The 24899-nt window shown below is 40.6% G+C and overlaps 1 protein-coding gene across 1 annotated transcript; it reads left to right on the forward strand.

Moving 5' to 3' along the window:
• The first annotated feature begins 33 nt into the window (after positions 1-33).
• On the forward strand, positions 34-23076 carry LOC138059250 (bridge-like lipid transfer protein family member 3A). Its single transcript, XM_068904814.1, has 11 exons — positions 34-164; positions 298-460; positions 6173-6211; positions 6593-6702; positions 7425-7692; positions 8443-9102; positions 11905-12256; positions 14288-14394; positions 15630-15710; positions 17319-17648; positions 18724-23076. Exons 1-11 carry the CDS (start codon positions 121-123, stop codon positions 20926-20928), a joined length of 4359 nt encoding a protein of 1452 aa, XP_068760915.1. The 5' UTR covers positions 34-120; the 3' UTR covers positions 20929-23076.
• Positions 23077-24899: the final 1823 nt, after the last annotated feature.

The raw sequence follows: 24899 nt of genomic DNA on the forward strand, positions 1-24899 counted from the left end.
GTCATCATCAAGTTCTGGAATTCGTCGCGCAAGCGCAAGTCTTAGTTGAAACATCAACATGACGAGGAAGCGCGAATCCGTCAAATTCATCACCGGTTTTTCCTTTTATTTAATCACATAATGTCTGGTTTGGTGAAGAACCAAATCGCGAAGCAACTGGCCAGGTGCTGTCTCGCTGAACTGTCCCAATACATAGGTTTTTCTTAAAAAATATGGCTCGGTTCACACCGACACCTCTTCCAGTGCACGTGAAACTGATCAATTTCATTTGATTTACATTTGTTTTGGTTCTTTCAGATTCACGAAGAATCTTTCTCCCAACAAAATCAGCCTGAAATTTTTGAAGGGAGAGGGTGAGCTTCATAATCTAGAGCTAGACGAAATTACTCTTGCCGAGGTTCTCGAGCTACCGCCATGGATTCGCCTGACAAAAGCTGTATGCAATAGAATTTCCGCGAAGGTAAGTTAACTAAGTAAATGTAACATAATTTTAACTTAATGACTTTAAGACTTTGTTGAACTTCGCTTTCATGAGTCTTCCGGTTCCGAAAAGTAAACTTAACTCTCGAAACAATAAGCTGGATCACGTTACTAATGAAGAAACGCCTGCAGCCCGAGATCGATGTCTGAATAATCAAATAATTTTCATTACTGCATCGTCGACTTTGCACGGTATTTATATTTTAGAATTTTCTATGATCATCGTATTTACAATGAGTTTTCTTTTCAAGAAATGGTCGGTAGATTTTCTTGGAAGTGATTGCATGTTCATAAAATTTGTAGGCAGACTGTTAAGCAAAAGCATGAGTAAGCTTTTTATACAATCATTCATTCAATAGTAGCTTCGTTTTGTAGCCAGTCCCCCAACGTCTTCAAAATTCAAAATTTGATTTCTCTTGAAAACTCATTGTTTTGACAATTAGGTGTTAATCCGAACACTGTGTTTCTCTGATACCATAGCCTTGTTATCACTATTTTGTACGTTAGTTGCATTTAGATGTATTTCTAATGTTTGTCAAAATGGTAATTTTAAAATCCTTTTGGTTAGAATTTAATATTCCACCAAACACGGAAATTTGCATAGTCTGGTTTCTTTATCTACATTGTTTCTTTGTGTGGTAAGATATGAAACTTGAGATGAAAAGCAAGGTTCAGTTATTGAGTATCAAGTTTCCTTTTAATGTAGTTGTTTTGGCCATGTGTGCTTGATCATGTGGTATGCAAGGTTCGTGCTACTCCTTGAAAAGCCCTGGAATTTAATTTGGACATCAAGCGTGCTTGAAGAACCCATGAAAAAAATGATCTTGTGGACAACTGCTTGAAAACTCCTTGAAGTTTTGAGAATTGCATCCTGCTAAGTACAGTGTAAAGAGTGATTTCAAAACTTGAGGCCAAAATTGACTATTAGGGAAACATTAAGGAGGGTTGAGAGGGTTTTTCGTTGCTGTAGTGTTTGTGAAACGATGAAAGATACCAAAGAAGGATATTTCCTAGTGTAAGCAAACTATTAATATCTTTGCAACTCTATTGTTGGGTAATAATTTAACCCATTGACTCCTGGGGGTTCCCCATTGACGAGTAAAATTGTCTGGCATTAGACAGAGTAAAATAGGAAGCCGTAAAATACTATGTCTGGCTGGTTTAGGGGTGAATGAGTTAAAGGCACTTATGACATCATATCTGTTTCCATGGCAACACCAGGTCCACAAAAAGGCCCTCTATATTTCAGTTTTTAAAATTTTCTGAAAAACTAAGTCGGTGACCTACCGTTTTTATTTCTTTGTTGGAAATCTCCCTAAACTCTTTAACTTCTTAGAGAGTATGACAAAAAGTTATTTAGTAGAATTTAAGATACATCAAAAAAGGGCGTTTTATAGTTTATAGAAAATTGTACCAGATAACTTAACCCGAAACTTTTTTATTTGAAGTGCCGTTGTGAATGCATAAAATCAAGATAGGTCACTGAGCAAAATTTCAAGATAAAGCCAATTTTTTTTCCCGCAGGTTTTATTTCCGGTTTGCGTGACTTTACGCTGTATTTTCACTTCCGGTGTGTTGCACACCGTCACTACTTTTGATAGAAATTTGATTCATTCAGCTGATGCGTGTTCCTTAGTTATGGCTTGTGTAGCCTATGCGCGCACAGCTACAACCCTTTCGAGCCTCTGTAAAACCAAAAATTAAAATGCCTGTGTGTGCACTTAACTTGCAGGATGTGGTAACGAATATCAAGACCTGTATGTTTTTTCAGCACAGAAAAGACTGAAATGGCATAGAAATCTTCTTTTGAAGACTCCTTGAAAACTCAGTTTCTGGTTCTTGAAAACTCCTTGAATACTCCTTGAATTTTATAGACAAAAGCCAGCACGAATGCTGGGTACGATTTTTTTCAAATTTTTTTTTAAGGTGGCCTGCAATGAACAAGTGGAGTACATGTGCGAAACAACTACTTTTCTGTTTCTCAGCTGAAGGGGGAATTTTTGAATTGAATTCATTTTGTATCATTGGGAAGAACCTTGGGAAATGTTCTTATTAGTAATATTGTTGCTAAGGAGATTTTGATTCCAAAGACCTCAAAATTACTTTCAAGTTATATGAATTTAACATTGTCATGATTATCGTGAAGGATATTGTGCTATTTGCAAAATGGTTGGATGTGACCCATCTGGAGTTTTTTAAAGAGCCACTGTCATGTGAAATTTGCTGTTTTTATGTCTAAACTCGGTAAAAATCTAAATTAGCACTTAAGCTTACACGGATAACATTCCTTACAACCCACTGACAGTTTTTCTAAATATAATTATTGCACAAAGAGCTATTCACGGCTTGAAATTAACTTTTTTGCTCAGGTGCCAGCTGGCGACTAATGGCAAAAATTTGGTTGCCAGATCATAAATTTTGGTCGCCAACTTATTTAATATATGACTTATGTAAGAACTTGATTTTAATTGTTACTTTTCTTGCAAGGAAATTCATAAGATAGGCAGGTTTTCTCTAGTTTTCAAACTTATTCAGGGTACCTTACCCAATTATTTAATCAAACAATTTACTGTTAATAATCAAGTCCAATCTAGAAATACTAGGTATGCTAAATTTAATTTAGTTTGCCCTAAGTATATACATGAGACAGAAGGTGGAAAGTCCTTCTTGGTTAGAGCTTGTAAACTTTGGAATAAGTTATCTTTATATACAAATTTCAAACTCAGTATGCAATGTCCAGGTTCATCGTTAATATATTATCAATATTAATTAAGCTAGTTCCGAGCAGGTCATTTCGGTAATTTGGCTACATCTATGTTTTTAGCATTCACAACTGACGATGGATTTAAATTTTCAATTAACCTTCAGGCTGAATATTCGTCTTCTGGCCGCAAAAAGTACATTGTGTTTAAGTGCACGTACCATCCCATGAAACTGCTGAAACAGTGATATGCTTCACAGTTCGTCTTAAAGGGAATGTGAATTAAAGCCTTCTGACGATTGCTGAGTGATATGATACAAATTTTTAATGACAAGTCAACAGTTGTTTTGCTTGCACATGTTCCAACCTTTCACCATGATAGTTCAGCATGGCAGGATAGTAAATGTGGTGATCAAAGTATTGAAGTACATTTTGTTCTATTAATTAACAGTGTGTGAAACTGATTTTCTTGTAGTATTTACAATAGACATCATTTTAGTGGGAAAAGAAAGGTGAGTCGTGTTCTAGCTACCAGTTCGGAATGGTTTCATCATATAAAGACTCAAATACAAGAATGTCTACTTTTAACCTTGGGTTAAAACAAACAGACAAAACAGACAAAACATGATTCACCAGCTGGTGACCAGTTCTGAAAATCTACTCGCCAGCACTCAATCCTTGGTGGCGTTGGCGACCAGTGAGTCGCAATTTCAAGCCCTGGATATTAGTATTTAATTTTTGGCGACTTTCTGCGGACACTATCTCCTAACTTACATAAAAGAATTGGCCAGTTTTTCAAGTTTCATCCATTTCCATCCTCTCCATTCATGGATGCAAATAACAAAGACGTGCTTCAGTACACTTCAATATTTTTTATTGGTAACAAAACTAGACGTATTCTTGTTTGGTACTTGAGTGATGCAAAGATGTATTTTCATGTTTTGAACTTTGACTGAAATAGCATGACCTTTAACATAAAAAATAAATACATGTAGTCCTTGTTGTTTAAGTACTACTATGACGAAATTTGCATCTTCCCTATCTAAGCCATTTTGGCACATAAACATGTAGTCTGTACGAGAAGAAGAATGCTGTTTACCATTTTCAAATATCTCTTTTTGTTCTGGAGATATTCAAGTTTTTTTAATATGCAAATTAGCCAAGTGATGATGTCATAAACCCAACCGAATGTTGATCAAGCATGATGGAGAAAGATATCTCAGCCAATTTGTATCAGAAATACTTGGTTCTTTGCAGTAAGATTCTAGTAGATGTGTTCCACAATATGAGCGTACCATTTTTGTTACCATGGCAACATGCCGGGTTCCAGGCCTCCCTGATATTAAAGGCTTTGCAGGCCACCTTTGGCGTTCTGTTTTGATATTTGCAAGTGGTGCCTCATCTGCATGATCCTGCTAACATATAAAGATGTTACGTCGAGTTTGTGGCCTTGGTAAATGTTTTTCTAGCCTGAGATCACCAAAATATTGCAATCAGGTTGGAGGGGACTGGAAAAGAGTGAGTTGCCATGGGAACCAATTTCTTTACAGTCGTAAGGGTGTTGCCTTCAGAACTATTAGCTCACCCAGTTTCAATGGTCTCTGTTGCAAATAGACCGAGACAGCTCTATTTATATTCTTGATGTTCAATTGGGTTGGATGAATGACGTCATCAGCCTTCTCATTTGCATATTTTACACATTTTTCAAACTTAAATATCCCCCGAACCAATGCAGATATTTCCAAACGGTAAACAGCGGTTTTAATGTTTCATGGTACTCTATGTGATAAACCAAAAAATTCAAGGGATAAAAATTTGATCATACTAGCACTTTAAGTGTTCACAAATTGTTAGAAAGTGCAGTGTATAATATGTTTGCTAATTGTCTTGGCCATTAACCAAGATTACATTTTGATTGAATTTTCCTTTCCTTTGTCCAATAATTTTTCATATATACAAATGTTGATGAATCTCACAGCAATTGAGTTGAAAACTTTGAATCAGCATAATTCTACAAGGCCCCATTCCATTGTCAAACTTTCCCTGACAAGCTTATGTGCTCTCTAGATTTTCACATGCATATAGAAGTGTTTGAGTTCACAGGGAGGTTTGGGATTTTTTTAAGATTTGCTTCTACTGTTGATTGGCTTAGCAATAGAGCTTGTTGTATTACTCATTTCAATGCTGGCATATTTTGTTACATGTAAATCTTTAAGTGGCATTTGCTAATGCAGCTTTTTCATAATTATATCTGATTAATAAGCTTATTACAAGCTGATTACATGTACACTTAAAGAAAACTTCAAGCCAAATAAAGCTGTCTTTTCTTACAATAAAAGCTCAAGAACAAAATAAACCTGTTTGTTTTTCTTGGTGGTTGAAATGAAAACAATGTCTTCTTGGTTTTAAGGGAACCCATTTGAAAGCTGTTTCATTCGGAATGCAATGTTGGTTCTATGGAGGTTGCAAAGAATTCTCTTCTTGTGCCTGGAATGTTAGTTTTAGGATAGCATTTAATCAAGTAAATACTTGTTAGGTAGCTTTCTCTTAGCCATGTCTCGCAGTAAATTTATTTTTTGAACAAGAGAAAGTAACTTTTCGCTTGGGAGCTCAACACCAGTGTTGTTCCTTATGTAGTACACCTGCAAAATACAACACATATTTACGCATTGAAAGTTACCTTAGCCACTATCAAAAGCAATAGGAATGATGCATATACAGTAGAAGTTCAAAAATATGTGTAATCTACTTTGTAGGTAATTTAGACTTCTGATCAGTTTTATTTGGAACTCCACAACGGGCCTTTTTCACATGGCGACCATTTTGAGTACCAAGGGACTGAAAACCTTTGTTTTGCACCCCTTGAACTTGCTTCCAAACAACTAGAGGCTCGGGGTATGAACTCTATTGTCATTGAATAGCGTGAACACTGGGTGACAAAGGTCTATGGAAGTCTGACAGCAATTCACTTAAAGTTGATTAAATTTGCAGATTCACTGGACAAAATTGAAAACAGACCCAATACGCCTGGTAAGTAATTAGATTTTATATTAATCAAGTCATATGGTGCTCAGGCTCTGTAATGAACAATAATAATTAATGTCACTTTCTTGAGCACCTGTTCCCATGGCAGATTTCAAGGCACTCAGTCTTTCCCTTTCAATGAATCACAAACTGCTGTGTGATTTCAGATTTTCCACTATCTTCCAGTGGTGGACCCAGGCATAGGTGCATGATTGTTACACCACTGTAAATCCACACTGAGGGCCTTAGGGTTTTTTTTTTCGGGGGTGGGGATGGGGGGTGGTGCACAGGTTTCCTTAACTTTTGGCCTCTGCTGCTTGTCTCCCTTCACACTAACCGTACTCAGTTTTCAGCTTATATGATCTGGGTTTATTGTTTGTATTGTAGTACCTTGACTGTGTTGAGATAGACATGGAAGCCAAAGAAGGTGATGTCAATGCTCCCCCTCCTGGCTCTTCACAGAAACACACTGCACAAGTTCCACAGCACCCATCAAAGTGAGTCAAAGTGTTAACTTAGCTACATTGTATAAGTTAGGGCAGAAAAACAAATCAAGTTGGCCATTATAATTGAAATTTTATATTTGTTTTTTAACTTTTTTCCACATGGAAATGCAGTAAGGAAGATATTGGATAGTGAATTGAAATATAATATTGCTGCTGTGTTTGATACAGAGTTTATGTAACTACCTACTACATGTAGCTATAAAGTACCAGCATCTCTGTCTTTATTTATCTTTAACTTGTGGTGGGCCTTAAACCTTAGGGAATTCCGACAGTCCATTTGGCTTTCTCTTGTCCAAGGGTAGAATTCACTTGCCCCAGGTTAACGTCCTTTGATTATTATTTTTTCCTGTCCCATTTATGTCTTTTCATGTTATTCATCACAATATACAGTTGTACATAAGGTACATACGTGAATGTAATGTGACGTTCAAAATTCACCTAACATCTAGACAGATTTATTCTTCAAGGTGTTTTTTGCAAAATATTCTCTCTAAACCATAACCAACATTTTAATGTTGGTTATGGTTTGGAAAGAATATTTTTGGCTGTTGGTGAATCTCTGAAGTTGCAAATTATTTCTTTACATGCACCTTAGCATGAATTCTTGTTTTGTTTTTCATGTTTAAAGAGTATTATTTCAATTTAGGCTATAGTGATGTATGTGGTTGTACACAGGAAACTGCTGTAACTCTTGCATTTGTTTTGACTTGCAGAGAAAAAGCTCCAAATCGATATGGTTTTGTCGAGAAAGTTGTGGATGGAATGTTTGTTCAGATCAATTCTGTGACCATTTCTTTCAAGTTTCATGCATTTCTCGCTACATTCCAGATGTCTCGTGTCCTTATTCAAAGTACAAACCCAATGTGGAAAGCTGATGATTTGCACATGACACGTGTGAAGGATGAGGCTAGAGGGGATGTGTTGACATTTAAAGAAGTTACATGGTCTACATTACGGATAGATGCCAATGCTTTGTATGACGTGAGGATTGTACATGTATTTGGCATTAAGATTGTAATAGTAATAATAATAATCATAATAATAATCATAATAATAAATAAATAATAATTTTAATGATAAGATTTTCAGGGACTTCTAATTCAAGGCGTGTAGAATGGAAGCTGCGAGATAGCCTGACCTGACACTGGAAGACAAAAGAAGACTGTGATTGTGGATATGACATGTCTGAACAAAAAGAATACAAATGAATTAGTTTTCTGCATCTTAATTATGGGATCACCATGCAGCGTCTTTCTACATACAATTTTTTAAGCATGGCAATTGCATGTGAACTGTAAAATTTATTTTTCCTAGAGTTAATCCTAAATGATCCATTTGGGAAAAACTTGGGAAATCTTTAAAATGACATTTGCTAGTTGCAATATAATTTGTTAATATTTGCTTATTATCTGATCTGTTAAGGTTGCAGTGACATGTCGTCACATGGGTTCCATTGTAGTTTGCTTAGCAGACTAGTAGGGCACTAAGTCTTTCCTTTTGTCAGAACTGGCCGGTCAGGCCTGTCAGTTTTCAAAGAAAAATTAATGCAACAGTTTGCTGAACACTTGCATGGTAATCCCTCACATTCTTCAGGGAGAGTATATATCATCCTCAAAGTATGTTAATTTGAAAGAGTTGTATAGTTAGTCCTTCCAAATGCCTGTTCTAGTTGGTCAGTTTTGCCAACTGGAAAGCATCTGTAGAAACAAATATTTCTTTTCTTTTTCCCAGGAAAAATCCGACCACCAGTCAGCCCCCCTGCGCCTTATAACCAGCCAATCAGCACTGCGTATTACCATTAAGAAACGATTGGAAGACTGTGCTGTGCTTTCAGCAAGGCTTGAACTTTTGTTAGATGATATTTTATGGGTTCTCACCCAATCACAGTTGCAAGCCTTAGCTGATTTATTGCACTCTTTGACAGAGGCTATGTCACAGACACCGGCTCGGAAGGGCCCTGCAAATAATTCGCCGCAGTCAGCAGGTTCAGCCACTCAGCAGCAGCAAACTCATTACTCATCCTCCAAGGTTAATGACTGCAAAACTGACATTGAGTCGTTAAATGCACTTTTTACACAACATGACGTGCGGGAAACGTGTTATCACTTGAGAACAGGAAGTATCGACCTTCACTTGTGCGATGACTCGGATCTAAATGAAGGAGGTGATGGCGGAGCTATTCATTTGAAAATAAACAAGTTATCAGTCGATCATTATCCTTATCACTGGGCTGGTACATCACGAACTGATTGGCCGTGTCATAACGAGGCGTCACTGACCCGGGCACACTGGGTCAGTCAGCTTTTAAATGCATTTAGGAACTCGCAGAAGAACCGACCCATATCACCTGAAAAAAGAGCAGTTCAAACGCATCATAGGGTCAGAAGTGATGTAAGTATTGCTGCCTTACTACGTGCCAGAACAATTGTCTCTTCCAGAGCTCTTTGTGAACCAATCGACGTTCATAGTTCAAGGGTAACAAGGCTCGAAATTGCGACCAATACAGTCGCATTTTCGACTAATTTTTTTCCCTTTGCGACTTGTTTTCACCTTCGCTCTTTCAAAACAAAAGGGTTAGCAGGCGCCACTTTGCTGCCACTTTTGCCAAAATAGATAAAAAACTGACAAAAATATTTTGTTCCTCGCCGTGAAGTTCTGAAGATAGCGTAATTGTCGCGTAATTTAGCTGCGATGCTACGTGCACATTTCCATTCCGGTATATACTCCTTCCTTCGATCATTCGCCATTTTCAGCGGTTTCTTTAAACGCAAGTATTGCGCACTCATATTTTGCTTTGCTAAACCGCTGACAACACAATGCAGCGTGACGATTTTGCGACTAAAATTTGCGAAATTACGACTAGATTTTTTTCGTTAATTTCGAGCTCTGCCGTTATTAGCAATGCAAATACAGTAGTGCCAAGAAGAGTTAAAAGGGAAAACAGGTCACTTCCGGTTGTCGTCCGTGACTCAAAAGCTTTTGGCTCCAGTTGTTCAAATGATGGATAGCGCTATCGACCGGACAAATCACTATCCAGTGGATAAACATTAGCAATACCAATTGCGCTAACCAATGGATAGTGATACCCACCTTTTGAACTACTGGGGCCAGGGGTCGGTTACTCAAAGCCTGGTTAGCGCTATCCGTTGGTTAAGAGGTATCAAAACCTATAGGTTTCCATGGTATTTAACGCTGGTTAGCGCTAACCGTGCGTCGAGCAACCCGGGCTTGGGGTCCGTTTCTCGAAAGTCCCGAAAATGTTTCGGGCCCGAAAAAGGCATTTGTGAAACTGTCAACCGCTTGTTTTAGAGAGCCGATGTTTTGGCATTTTTTCAAGGTAACAAAAAGCAAAATGACTGTGAAGTTTGGCGACTTAAATCCTCTCTGTTCTTGAAATACTGAGGGAATTGTAACACCCGAAAATGGCCCTTAAAGTTTTGGAACCTTCGAGAAACGGGCCCCCGGTGTTTAAGCTCCCAAATAAGGTGCAAATGTGAGTAATTAGGTGCATGCAGATTTCAGTTAGCGTGCTCCTTAGGAAAGGATAAACTGCTGCATGCATTTACCCTGACCTAAAAGTAACGCTAACCTTTGCTCTGATCTTATTCTTAGAAATAGATAGGAAATGCTTAGACTTTAAGAGATCTTTGTGTTGGGTATCCAAATTGGGCTTGCAACATTTCTGGACATAGATGGACTTTCTTAGGTCAAGATGCTACCTAGCATCTTTCTAGGCATAGCTTAGAGCGCCCTTAAGAAAAAAATCAGTGCGCTTGTTGTTAGAAGTTGATTACCGTAGTTTTCGGATACTCGGTTATAAGACTCATCTTTAACTTTCAAACTTGATGGCATTTATGTCACAAACTCAAAATCTCATCAAAATACTCGGTTATAAGACGCATCTCAAATAGAGGAATTTGCTTGAACTCACCGCTAATTATGCTGTCTCAACTGAAGATTGCAGTGTAAGTCAAGAAAAGTGTCAGAAGAAAATTCAACTAGAATTTAGAGAAAAACCTGTACTGTCTTGCGAGTGTTTTTGTTGTACAATGCAAGAATTTACGACCATCGTCACCAACGTTGGTGTGATGCCACCATTTTTGAATTGCAGTAAGAAGAAAACTGGCGAAATCTCGAAAAAGTTGGAAAAACATAAATCTGCAATTTGCCATAACTTTGTTTTCAAGTAGCCGTCGCAAATCTCAATGTCCCCAGTGGAAGGGAGGAAGGGAGGGGGGGGGGGGGCGGGGGGTGGTTAATACTCCCCAAGCTGCTCACTCTTCCCATCATTATTTTATACTCTCCAAACCCCGAGCAGGTTTCTTGTCACATCCGATTATACATCAAAACTACTGATAACAACTAATAATGGGTTCGAATCCCGCTGGAGCCACCTGGATTTTTCAGTAGACAATGGCTTAAATTGTCCAGATTAGTTCGAGTTAAATGTTGTGGACTCACTCGGCTGCCCCTCGCGAGTCCACAACAAATCTTGACCACTGTGATGACGAATATGGTTGTCGATAAGAGTACAGACAACGCTGGCGTGCAGGGATGACGCAGTGGTGAGAGCACTGAGCTCCCACCAATGTGGCCCAGGTTCGATTCCCAGACTCATCGTCATATTTGGGTTGAGTTTGTTGGTTCTCTACTCTGCACTGAGAGGTTTTCTCCGGGGTACTGCTCCGGTTTCTCCTCCTCAAAAACCAACATTTGACTTGACTTGTGTTAATTGTTAATTTCAGTTTACAGTGTCCCCAATTAGCGCCCCAGCTCTAGAACGACTAGACACTTAAATAAAGGTCCTTTCCTTTCCTTTCCTTTCCTTTTTACCACAATATTCAACACCAAATAAATATTTTATTTTAGAGCGTGACCAAAATCAAGACACGAAGAAAGAGCAAGCGTTGTCTATAACTTTCTCGCAATATGATTGGTTTATTTCCCAAAATGGGCGTTCCTGATTGGCTATTTTATTGCGTGACAAATTGACGCGAGCATGACGCGTATTCTTATCGACAACTGCAAATTAGCCAATCAGATTGCGAGATTACAAGCAATTGTGGTAAAAATATACATCTCTTACAATTGATCTCTGTGATCAGCATCTCTGTTGCCCCATTTTGTTAACTTTGCCAAGTAGCGGCTTTGAACACCTTTGATTTATCGTCACATTTTTGTTTGATTCTGTAGAGTTCTCTTGTGGGGTTAGATCAGAGAAACGGACCTCAACATCCTTCTTCTTCTCTTAATACTCCTTCCTCCCCTCGTGTCAAGCCCAAGCGACCCGACCCTCCAAGCACAGGATCATCGTCAGCCCACTCGATGAGAAATAACATGCGACATCCAGTTTTCATGCTTGAAAGTTGTTTTGTTGTTCGCTGTGAGGAATTCTACATTATGCCGGTGACAACTCGAAATGCTTCAAAAGAAGAGGCAGCATTTTTGTCTTCAGATAAAAAGGCATTGTATCTGCCAACCGATATGCCGGCATTTCAGCTGGACTTCACACAGTACTATTATCCGAATTCTGTGAACTCTCCAGGTGAGGATGAAATTCTTCATAAAGTCCTGTTTATACATTCGATTTTTGTAACAGCAACTCGATAAATTTCATGTCGCGGTTCAATTTCAATAGGGACTTTAATAGGGACGTTACGATCTACGACGCGGTCGTCAGTGATGTAATGTTTACTTCGTAAAAACCTTCTTCGCAATACAATTAAAACGTACTTAGTGTCAATAGCTTTGCACGGCTTGCACGTGCGTTTTTCATCTTTGTCAATTTCTTTGCCGTCGGCCGTGTTTTCACGACAGCCGTTTCCTCGCTTAACATTCGTGAAGGTGGGTTGTTTGCAGACTTCATTAATCGACTTAAAAATTTCACGGATAAGATTAAATGAGGAGAGAGTACGTGTCAATTCAATAACAATAATAATAAAAATAGCACACCTGTTGTATTTCCGATTTGAATAACCGCAAACCACTCCTCATTGGCCGAAAGTAATTGCCAACTCGCTTAAGCTGCCTGGTTTGGTGGCTTAAATTTAATGAAATTTGCCGCCTCGCTTAACTTTAAGCGAGTTGGGAAAAGGAACTGTTTTCACGGATTTTTCGTTTGTCACTCGCTAAGCGACCTGGAAAATCGCTCGTGAACACACGGCCGTCGTCTTCAAAACAACAACGTGAAATAGCCAAATTTGAGGTTTTATGACGAACGTTAGCACTTGAGGATAAATTTTCATTTTCTTCCCTCAAAATTCAGCGCCGTTCCGACCAGTGTCACAGTGAAGTAGTCACGAACTGATTACAACAACGTGAATTTATAATTTGAGATGACGTTCTCGTTGCCGTCGCCGTCGTCGTTGCTTAAGCTCCCTGTTGTTGTTTTGTGGCGTTCTCATTGACGACCGCGTCGTAGATCTTAAAGTCCCAAATGAAAAAGTAAAACGCGTAAACCATTTGCGATTTCCTCGCGATACTGCAGCGTGTTGCCGCGCAGTTGGTGCTTAAGGAGCCCATGTGGAATTTAAGTTGAATTTTTTCTTTTATACTGGATTTATGTTTCCAGGAATTTTTATTTTCTTTGGAAAACAGTGTTTGAATGACAAATCGGTGGTTGGTCCGCAGGGTTTTCAAATCAACAAATGATCGGCGGTCCGATTATTTGACCAAATTCAATGCAACTTATTGCTGGTTTTCACTCACGTGATCAACAGCCATGTTTTTCAACGAAAACAAAAGGAAGCGTTTGCATAATAATAGAGTTAAATTCCCGGAGGATTTGGTCGGGGCACCAACATGGCCGCCTTTTCTTTGTTTGGGGGCACCAACATGGCGGTCGTGACGTCATGTGAAAACCGAGAATAGATTTATTCAATCCAAAGCTCTCCCAGTTTAAGATCCCCTCTGTGGCCTCGCGCACAGGCTTGAAATTTTAGAGAAAAAACAAGATGCTGTAACTGAAGCGCGAGCCCACAATATGAGTCTTGTCTCCTAGTGGTGAACGAATCGAGTGGGAAAGCACATTATGTAGTCAAGCTGCCCGCTCTGGGGAATATCGCTCTTTAAGTTTACCAATCAACTTGCGGAGTGTCATTTGTTGATAAGCTATCCACTGGATAAATTGTACTATCGAGTTGATAATTCAATTGGTTTTTACAGGACTTATCCTCTGGGTAATGATTTATCACGTGGACATATTAACTTTCAAATGTGACCTGGAGATAACAGCACGTACGAGAGAGTGCAGTTGTTATAACGTATCACGTCCACAGAACCCTAACCCGTCATATCTTCCTTGAGATGACTTCAGTTTAAGGTGGCAGTTTGGCCCAGGTGTTAGCTTTGAATTGGATCCTAGTCCCTGGTTCAACTTCTCGGCTGCACTTGTGAATATACATGGAGCGGCGATCAATTATTTAAGTACGTCTGTTGGTACAAAAAACTAGTCAAGAGGCGATCTGCTCAAGCACAGGAGTGAAGGGACTCAATCCCAAATCTTGAGGTCACTTGAATGTATCATAATTTCCACTCGTGACGCCCTGTCGGCTTAACTTTACTCATTGATTTTCAGTTCCATGTCCGAACGTATTTTTCCAGTTAAACCCCATCCAGTTTACATTAGACACCGTGACTTGTCTGTGGTTGAACAACTTCTTCCAAAGCATCATTGGACAAAGAGTAAGTGGTGCGCTCTTGATCGCGTAGACTATGACAAAGTCTACGTCTCTGGGAAGCTTAAATTAAAGGGAGCTCAAGCATGCAACGCGGTATTTCAGCCACGAACAGAGACCGGAAGTGAAAGTTTTGCAGCCAGAACAGTGGTCATATTTTTAAACTGATCGTCTCTTCCGGTGAAAAGAAAGTTGGCAGTTTGAATGCATTAGTGTCAAGACAAGTTAAAAAGGAGTGCAGCTCGCTTCCGGTGGCCGTCTGTGGCCCCAAAACGCCAAGTGCTTCGAGCTCCCTCCATTTAAGTTCCATGACATCGGCAACTAAAACACTACAGATCTGCATGTGTTTATGAGCAAAAAGAACCACCGTTAGAGGGACCCAAACAACAACGTGAAGGCTTATTGAAACCTTTCTAAGTTCCTTGCAGTGTTACGTTATCTTAAAGAGATCGCCACATCAGCTACCAGAATGTGGTCTGTTCTGCGGTGCGGTGCCCGGAAATTTAGGGAACAAAATCTTTTAGAAATTGTAGCTGAAAGTCACCTTCGATAAACTTCCTTGCCAGCTATTTGCTTCTCGCAAAGGCTTGATGACCTTTTTCGGTGTTGAAAATTGGCAAAAATAACCCTTGCGCCTGAAGACGTAAGGGTCTAGTTTTTCCTTGATGGAAATCTTTTATTTGATTTTACGTTTTTGGCACGTAGGCAATCTCGACCCCAGAGCTCTTCTCTTGACTGAGGGAGAGAAGAGCTCCAGGGAACCCTGAAAGAGACTGTCTTCTCATTGGTTTTCGTGAAGAACAAGCAAAAGCGTCTCTAATTGGTGCATTCATGTTAGCGCGAGGAGTGAGCAGGCGCCGTAAGGTTCAAATAGCCAGATTTTGGCTTCAAGAACCCTAAGTTGCATGTTCTCCTAGATAGAGTTTGCCAGAGGCTTGTTTCGATCCAAGGCTCTTGTGACGAGAATGGGTACGTAGGATCCGAGAATCTTGGATGGTCCGATTCTTTCACCGAAACAGATATTTTGCCGAAGCGTCTAACTCTGGTTTGGTGACGTGATGACCTTTACGCGCTTTGCTGCTTATCGTCATTCTTGAATGTCCCTCATATCAGTTCCGATTTATTATTGGGTAACATAAGTCTTACAAGGAAGTTAAATATCAGGCACCAGGGCTTAAGAGACATCTTCCTACACATCCAGTTTTGACTGTCTACTCATGTACATCTTTACTTTAAATTTAGAGATGGTCAACAAGTACTCCTGAACAGACCGCACAACCTTCAAGACATATAGATATAAGAATTGAAGCCCTAATGCCCAAGGTAATTACAAAACGGTCTTTGCCAACTATCATTATAACCTGTTACGGCGACTAAATCGGGATCGATTTGTTATTGATTACCAACATTTCCAACATTTCAACACTCGAAGAGAAATTTCGTTTCTCCGCGCGACCATGTAATATCCTCCATATATCCTTTTAATTACTCGATTTTGCTAACTGCCTGCCCACTCTTGTGTGTATGGAGAACTCAGTCTAATGCTCAAGATCTACTCAGGTCACTGAGGGGGCCTTCATTTATTAGCGCATTGGGGGGGGGGGGGGGAGTGGAGAAGTTTTTCAAAATTACATACATGCTTCATTTGGTGTCTTATACGTCCTTCGTACGTTAGCAATGGCAGCAATTACATAACTGCCCCTACTTTATCCAGGATTATATCTCAACCCCCCTCTCTCTCCCTCATACGTGTGACGGCCACCCAACTTATCTATGAAAGTGGAACAGCTCAACCACCAGTTCATCCAGTGCAATTCGTAATGTTTTTATTCAACATTTTCAACTCAACAATCATCTTTATCCTTGGAAACATCAATTCAGCTTGCATACCATCACAAAAAGCAAATTTTATTGTATCTGACCTTTTACAACCAGCCAACACATGGTTTGTATTTATAAAGCAATGCTCAGTTGCACACGTTATGACTAGTATTGAGTAGATGCATATGTGGTATGCTAAATTGTTGTCAAAATAAAGGACTTGGAGTTGCACCTTTGCTTCATTCAGCTTTGAAGTCAGCAGAGTGAAGTGGGAAAGCCAACAGGAAGTTTCAAACACCCTCCCCTCCCCTCAAAAGGCTTCTCAATATGTGGCAACCCCCCTTAAAGTTCCCCTGTGACCAAAAAATCAATTCCTATTTTTCTTTGGATTTCAAAACTATGTTAATTTAACACTAAGCGACCAAAGTTTTAAGCCTTGATTTAAAAAAGACACCTGTTTATTTTAACTGCAATTTTCCTGTTTAATGGTTCTGCTATTACCAACATTAAGGTCTTGAGAGAGCTGGATCGAGATGACTGATGACGTCAAAGGCTCACTAGTTTAAGAATGCATTGCGTGTGTACGCTGCAGAATTGATATGCGGCACGGGAGGTTTGGGCTTTCAGACTTTTAAACTCGCGTTTTGCATATATAATAAGCTGCATTCTCACGCTGAATTTTAAGCTAGCGAGCCTGTGACGTCACTTTTCTCTGGATCCCACCCTCTGAGGTCCAATCGGTCAGTTTTGAGCGTGAGTAATGGCGGGCCGTGAAATCCAAAACTTACACTCGAAGTAAACGGCCTTTGGATAAAAATCAAAGCTCACAATTTTACCAGTCAGGTGGTAAGCAAACACTTCTGAAGAAGAAAAGGAAGTGATTTGTTATATCACAGGGGCGCATTAATACTCTTCCAAAATAACAGAACACCCTCCAATTTTGCCAATCCCCCCTCCCATGCGCTAATAAATGAAAGCCCCCTTAGTAAAAGGTGGAAACAGGAACCAGCATGCACAACAATCATTACTGCTGCAGATGACTTTATAGGGGCATTTTGTATTACAGCAGTACTTCTCTTCTCTTATACAATATTGTTTTTGTTTTCTTAGGTTGTTATACCTTGTCGGTGTGATCCCTGCGCCGCGTATAAGGAATTGCGGCCCCAGGCTCTGCAGCTGCAAGCATCCCAAGTGTTCATTACTAATTCAAGGATTGGGTACAAGTGCAGTCAGACGGACATGTTGATGTTTCTTCAGCGTTTCTTGGGTGCCAAAGTTTACACGGATTTCCACAGTTTCCCTGCACTTAACAGCGATGTACAACCCTTGCCTAATTCCGCATGGGTCAATGACTGCAGTTTAATCGGCAACGATAGAAGAATTGATAAACTGATGAATGGATTTTGTCATGATGTTTATGACACCCATCAACCCTCGCAGGTAGAAGAACACTTTTTCCTTTTTTTTTATGTTTAGTGAGGTTAGTTATTCCTTTATAAGGGGACAAAATGCAAGCGAAAACTAAACTGATAGGAGAATGTTTGGGAGGGGAGCGTCTTTTTTGTTTGTCTGACACCAAGATCGATGCCGTCCATTTTACGACTCCTCTTGCCCACGGACTTAAATTCCAACCTTGAACTTGTTTCTGACTGAGTTTATTCGGAGAATTTAATGATTTCGTAGGAACGCCCGAAATACAGTTTTTTTTTCACACTCTGAAGTTAACTATGAAGTTAAAAAAAAACGCCACTTCTTGAGGAAAAAAGCACACGCACACACACACAAAAACAAGCAAACAAACAAATAAAAGGAAGCAAGAAGACCATTGTAAAGCGTGTCCATGCAGTGTCAGGCCCTGCCAGTGTTGGAGCAACAGTTTTATTCGACGTATACCGAATCACGGAACACTATTTGTCTGATTAGCAATGTTTTGAATGCAACGCAACTCTTTGTGGTTACTTTTCATTCGTAACCGACTCCAGCAAAGGACAGTACGAAACGTTGGAAAACGTCTTAATCTTTATCTTAAGGTTGTTTACTGTACTTACCTTACGAGGATTTAAGGGACCCAGTGTCACGAAATTTAGCGACTTGGAACTAGCAAATCAAGCGAAACGTAAAACTAACTACTAAAAAACATTGAAAAAAGGTTCAGTGAAACAGCACAGCAAATACAAAAGGAGGCAGGGATGGGAAAAATTGAAGAAGATTAAAGTGGATTGTGTTGGGCTTTTTAAAAACTGTCCAGCCTAACAATATTTCAAACGTTATGTCTGTTGTTTGAAACTTAAATTATTTATGATTGACGGACATTTTTTTGTCAGGAAGCTTCGATTTGTTTTTAAAAGTAATTTCTGGGATAACGTTAAGTTGGTTCGGGAGTAGGAGCGAATTACTGATAAAACTATACAAAATGAACTGCACTTGACTGCCACGACACAGCTCATTTAACTGAGGCAGTTGTGGAATGCACTTTAGAAATCAGTCATTTCGTGTTTTTCTGACATGACCGCAGGTTTGGTGCTTGACAGCAGAGCAAGTATGGCTTGATTTTCTTGGTATTGATGATTTCAACAACAGGCCAATGCCCTTCATGGATGCTGTGCCTGTTCACATGTGGGTTGCCACACCAGTGCCAACATATAACAACATTGGGACCACCATCGAATCCCACGTGAGACGAACGCATAGTGCGAGCTCCAGTCCTCCCGGTTCACCTGTCCACACGAGGACATCTTCAGATGTCATTTCTCCGAGAAGGAAGGGTTCTGAGCCGTTGTTAAGTGCGAAATCCGAAGGGAATGCGTCATGTCCTACGCTTGTTAATTCGAACGCTAGTGGTCTTCACAATAGCGTTCCTAGCTTGATGCCCAACTGTGAAGCATCTTATGGCGTGACCCCTAATAATTTGCCCTCACAAGATGGACCTCCGCCCGCGTATGAGCCAGAAATTGGCCCTCAGAAGCCATCCCACGCTGGGAGTGAGCTACCTCCACCGTACGAGACATTGACCCACAATGAGCCAATTTTACCTGGAGCTTCTGAAGACGAAGCACCGCCTTTACCTGAGAAGGGTCGTCTCCCTGAAGACCTGAGAAGTGAGCTGACAAAAACGGATTGTCCTTCACATGAAGACGTGGAAACAGCGCCAAAAGCGGATCTTAGTTTACTTGTTCACATCCCTCAGTGTGTGAACCTTCAGCTGGATCACTTTCAATTCGTGTTTCTCCTTCGTCTGCAGGAGATGTTGGTCAAGTTGCAGGAGGATTTGGAAAGAGACAAACCCACAGACTCTAACGATTCCTCAGATCGTCGTGATTCTATGGAGTGCCATCCTTCGGTACTGTTTTCTATTCTTGTGCGCGAGGCCAACGTAAACATCGTGCTTCCACCGGCACCAGACCGTGATACATCACGTTTAGACAGAAATCCCTCTCAAAACACAAGCCGCAATGCCAGCAGTCTCAGCAGTTACCTGGACACTGGTATCGTACCTGACAGTGGCTGCCAATCCCCAGAGGTTGGCGATTTTAAATCTCATTCCAGGACGGACTCGGATGGAGCCTCACTAGGAAGAGATGGCTCGCTCTCATCGACGGAAGAGCGCATTTCCAAAGCCGGCCAAGACCAGTTGTTGTCATCACGACCCAGCTCCTCTCAGTCTGCTTCAGGACGTGTCAGTGTGTCGTCTGCAACGGACCCGGAAGGCTGGCTCATGGTGGCAGGCAGCGAAAACCGATCTTCTTCAGGTCTCTCAAAGAACAGGACGGAGATTGATTCAAGTAACTTTAATAGTCAAGTGGAGAGTACGACTTCCAGAGACTCTAACAACCGAGAGGCTGGAAAAGAATCTAAAGAACCCAAATTGGTGTCCGTTCTTTCCATTGGAGGAGAAGACATAGAGGTTGGAATCCAATTTCATGGGTTGGACAAGGACATCAAGATGGTTTGCCCAGAGCTCAAACTGGAGGAACTTGGTGTTATTGGCTTTGATAAATATCTGAACCAAAAATCCTGTAAGAAACTGGTCTCAAGGACATCGCTTTCTCCCGTTTCCGAGGTAAGTCCTATGTTGCGCATGCGTGCTGAGTTCGGCCCGTCGGCTGAGCGGTTTGAACCAACCGCAGGGGAAAGAGGCTTTGCACACATCAAGGTTAATGGTATCAATGGAACTTTGCTGGTAAGCACTTTGAGAAACTTGGCCGATTGCTTCGAGGACGAAGTTTTGATACCGCCAATGCCTTTTTTAGTCGAGGTCAACAATTCGGCTGTCAGTATAAACAACGATCTTCCGCCGGCATTAATATCGGCCCCCATCGCCATTCCGGTGGATTTAAGCATCGAAAACATGTCGGTTCGACGATCCCACACTGGAGTCTTCCACATCAGTTCAATGAGCTCTGACTCTCATTCGTGTAACAGCGAATCAGCTTCCATGCCAATCACACGTCAAGAATCCATCAATGTTAGTCAGCTCAGCCTATCGGATTCAGCTTCTGTGTGCTCACGTGCTGAAAGCTTGGAGAGTGAGAAACAGTGCCTGGTCGCTCAGATGTCGGTATCCCGTGCAACACTTCAGGCGCTGCAGGACGAACGCGACGCTTTGTTGAAGACGATTGAGCGGTTACAGCAAGAATTGTCGTTCACAAACCGTGAGCAGGACTTACTACAGGAAAAAATGACCAGCTTTCAGCGAGGAGGAAGAAAAAGATACAGATAGAACATCACAAAATCGCGACGTTTTATAGCTTCGAACCGCGGTATGTTTTTCTACATTTTAGGATCTTTAACTTGTTGTTAAGGGAGAGGTTATATGGCCTACTCCGTATCTAAAACGATGTTCTTTATGCTTATAGGTTTTGTTAGAGTTATAGTATGGGCAGGTTGTTGTCCATTGAAAAAACTAGCCTTGCGCTAATCCCTGCTCGCAACCTACATAGTTCTATGGTACTAACAGTGCCCATGAGTTAATTTTTTTTGTTTTCACATTTGATTATTCACATCACCTACCTAATGCAAACGAAATGTAATCTAAACGAATCGCGATGGATTGATTAATTGTTGAAAAGGTTCAAATTTTCCGCCATTTTGGCTCACTGCCGCTTGGTTCTCGGCGGTAGCCTCGCAGCTCCTACAAGGTCTCACCTGATTGGAGACCACCCTTGAGGTTTAACAAAAGAACAAATAACAGACATAATGGCCCTTTTGTTTTAGGCCTAGGGTAACAGAAACAATGTTATTTGTTCTTTTGTTAAACCTCAAGGGTGGTCTCCAATCAGGTGAGACCTTGTAAGAGCTGCGAGGTGACCGTCCTCGGTGAGTCATGACGTCAGGGACACGTGATTACTAACTAGGCAATAAATCTTCCTGTCCTTTTGATCAGCGAAAAGAGCAAACAGTGCCTGTGGATTTTGAATTTTAAGAAAATCTTGACTTAAATCGCGTTGTAGATACTGTTTAGAGTCATGTGGAAAATTAAAAAAGTTAATTCATGGGAATTACTTAATTAGGAGATAAATTGAGGTTGTGTTTAGCCTGCTTCGAACAACTGTTTGCATTTAAAATGTTTTGCGCCGTCTTGCATTGTGTTGATGAAGGAGAATTCTGAAGTGGACAACGTTCCCTGGGGTCGGAAAAATCATTAAGGGGTGGCCTTTTTGCCTCGCCCCTGTTCCAAAGCTTTGCGTCTTAGGGGGACACTTTGGCCACCCAAAGACAGATGGTAGAGTTTTTCTCTACGCCTTGCCGTCTTATCCGGAATTCCCTCTCCGCGGGCTTTAAAATACTTAACCGTTGTTGTTGTGTGCAAAGATCACATGGTGTATTCGTGTGAGCATATGTAAAGCATTTGAGCAGTGGAAATGGAGACGCTGAAATTTAAAATGCGAAGATTATATTTATTTCTGATGCGAGGGAAACCGTTGAGAAAATAATCGTTCGATTTATTGACTGATGTATGAATCTGTGAACTATTTTTAATAATCAAAATATTGAGAAAGGAAATACTTTTCACAACATGGAATAAAGTTATATTGATAGGTATAGGTATTTTTAATAAGATGAATGGCATTGTTTGCGGTCGGAACGGTTCCGAATCAGTTATTTAATTTTTTAGCGTGAGAATTCTGCTGAAATTTTTCTTGCAGAAAAAGAGGGTGAAAAAAAAATTTTCTTGCAAAAGAGCTCTTTGATGCGCTTTTTAGTCTTCTCTAGGTTATTTGAGTCAAGTTCCGCCACGAATATTGGCACACTTGGAAGAGAAAATAGAGAGATTTAGCACGGTGCTTAAGGGTAGGCAGACACGGGGGGTCATGTTGCGGGGACATGTTCCAGCGACAAAAGGGTGTTTGGTGGAGGCGACATGCATTAGGGTCATTGAGCAGGGACAAAATCACAACATTTGCACACACATGAAAATATTGCGGGTACATGTTTCATGCAGGGATATGGTGCAGTGACGTGTCCCATGGACAAAATCACCTTCAAATTGGTGTTGCACGATTATAAAAGTATCAGTTCACACGAGGGGACATGTCGCTGCAACATATCCTTGAAACATGTAACCGCAATAGTTTCATGTGTGTGCACATGTTGTGATTTTGTACCTGCTGGATGTCCCCGCTACACGTCCCTGCTACATATCGCCTCAGTGTGCACTACACAAGTTTCTTGTTGCTGCAACATGACCTCTCGTGTCTTCCCACCTTTACGACAAACGGCAAACGTCAAGTCGAAATTTTCATTTTGCCAAAAATCAAAGAAACTTTCGTAATCGTAGCTTATTTCTTACCTGTTGTCCACAGATATCCAACAACTTCTCAAAGGGTAAAGACAAGTTAAAATAAAAGAAATTTCATGTTTTTATGCAGCAGCCTGCCCTTTGACGTTTACCGTTTCACGTAAACCCGATGCTCCCTTTAATAATTCGCGTTTATTTGAGGCTGGTTTTGACCGCCCACGCAAGCACAAGGAACGCGCGCGCGCGCGCGCAGACGCGTTTGCTCGTTGTACTAACAAAAGCTACTAATGATTAAAATGCTATTTACTTTGCGTGTGTTGCTTGTGTGTATCTTTGCGTCGCTATAGTGGAGACTCGTCTTTAAGCAAAAATCGTTATTTATGCGCATAATGTTCGGCATTCCAGTAAACGGTCCATGCAAAAAAAAAAAAAAGGAAAAGAAATCCGGCAGTCTTGCGTGTAAAATAGGGGGATATTTGTATATACAATCTCCACCGATGCGAGTTTCATTTATTTTCTTATTCCACTATCAGCTCATCCTGGTTCTCTCTTATCGCTCTGTATACGCTCACATTACACCGGGGCACAACCTCCTACCAGTCCTTCAGGTTCGTGGTAAGCGGCCATACTTTTCGACAAGAACAGAGTTCATTTCCTGGGGGATTGTTTGATACACAAAAATGACAACCTTGACTTTTTGTCTAAGAATAATTTACACCAGAATGTGATCCTTCCGGTTGTATTACGGGATAGAAATTCTCACAACGGTATGAAAAGTTGTATCGGTGTTATGAAAACGAATACAAAGATATGTGAGAACTGGGATTTAGTTGTACTAGAATGGAAACCGCACTGCTATCGTGTCAACACTCCCCAACTTGTCCCCCAAAAGAACTTCCCACAAATCAGCATACATTCCCTGCCCGAAGTTTAGGAACTCCTAAAGGAGACCAGTCTGGGCTTGGCCCAGGCTTTTTTGCCCCTAAAAGAGACCATATTTAAAACATATTAAATATATGTTTTCATATTTCTTCGCTTGCAACCCTAAACATCTGAAGGCGTTTTGCCCTGAACACCCTAAGTGAGACGAAAGTCCGAAATCTACACCCCTTAGCGAAAGCTGCGAGACGATGAGCATGCGCGCCCCTTTCATTTGCGAGTCCCCCCACCCCACCCCTGGAGGGGGAGGACCGGCGAGAAGAAAACCCCACCAATTCAATAAAGGTACTGTGATCTATGCTTGATCAAGATACATTTTAAGGACATTTTTATCCAACTTTTTATGTGTCATTACTTTGTGCTTAGGGAGATAAAAGACGAAGCTAACTTGGTCGTTAACCTGAACGCTGGCTGCAAACTCTGTGCTTGACGTTGCCGAAGTTGCAAATTCAAGTGGTTTATTGCGTGTTCATTTGAAATGACTGCGAAAGCGTGTTTTCACTACCTTTTTACAGAGAGGTTTAAGTTCTTGTTGTCAATCTTTGTTTCCGATGTACATTTAGTCTTTAGCAAGCTATGCGGAGTGTTCTTTCTTTTTGAGTGTGATGCACCTGAAAATGACCTACTCTGAACTAACATTATTCATCAGCCGAGGGCTATGTGACCGGCAGCGTACATGTCAAAGATTTGAAAGTAAGAAATGATCGACAGTTTGGTGCAATTTTTCTAATGGAAGAAAGCCACATCACGAAGTCGATGTTTTTTCTCGCTTACAGTACTTTATTACCACGCACCCTAATAACACTGTTTTTAAAATTTAAACGTGTCGAATTTCGGCCTTCTTAGCGCTCAACAACCGCACGGAAACGTGCTCTATGTGGGAGCTAGCATGACGTTGTTGCCCTTGCTACGTAGCCTATGAAATTATGTATTGTACCTAAAATTATGGGTCCTAAAAACGTGCCGGTCATTTAGAAATTTGAAAACCTACACCGGCTGCCGGCGATGTAGAC

This window comes from Montipora capricornis, chromosome 8, assembly GCF_036669925.1.
Source record: "Montipora capricornis isolate CH-2021 chromosome 8, ASM3666992v2, whole genome shotgun sequence".
In the NCBI taxonomy this organism is placed as follows: domain Eukaryota; kingdom Metazoa; phylum Cnidaria; class Anthozoa; order Scleractinia; family Acroporidae; genus Montipora; species Montipora capricornis.

What these genes read in the sequence shown, in the direction of transcription:
- LOC138059250 (XM_068904814.1), top strand. Translation starts at nt 121, where the DNA reads ATGTCTGGTTTGGTGAAGAACCAAATCGCGAAGCAACTGGCCAG. An exon ending in AAACAGACCCAATACGCCTG is followed by an intron (nt 6,212 to 6,592) that starts GTAAGTAATTAG and finishes TTTGTATTGTAG; the next exon opens with TACCTTGACTGTGTTGAGAT. An exon ending in GTTCCACAGCACCCATCAAA is followed by an intron (nt 6,703 to 7,424) that starts GTGAGTCAAAGT and finishes TTTGACTTGCAG; the next exon opens with AGAAAAAGCTCCAAATCGAT.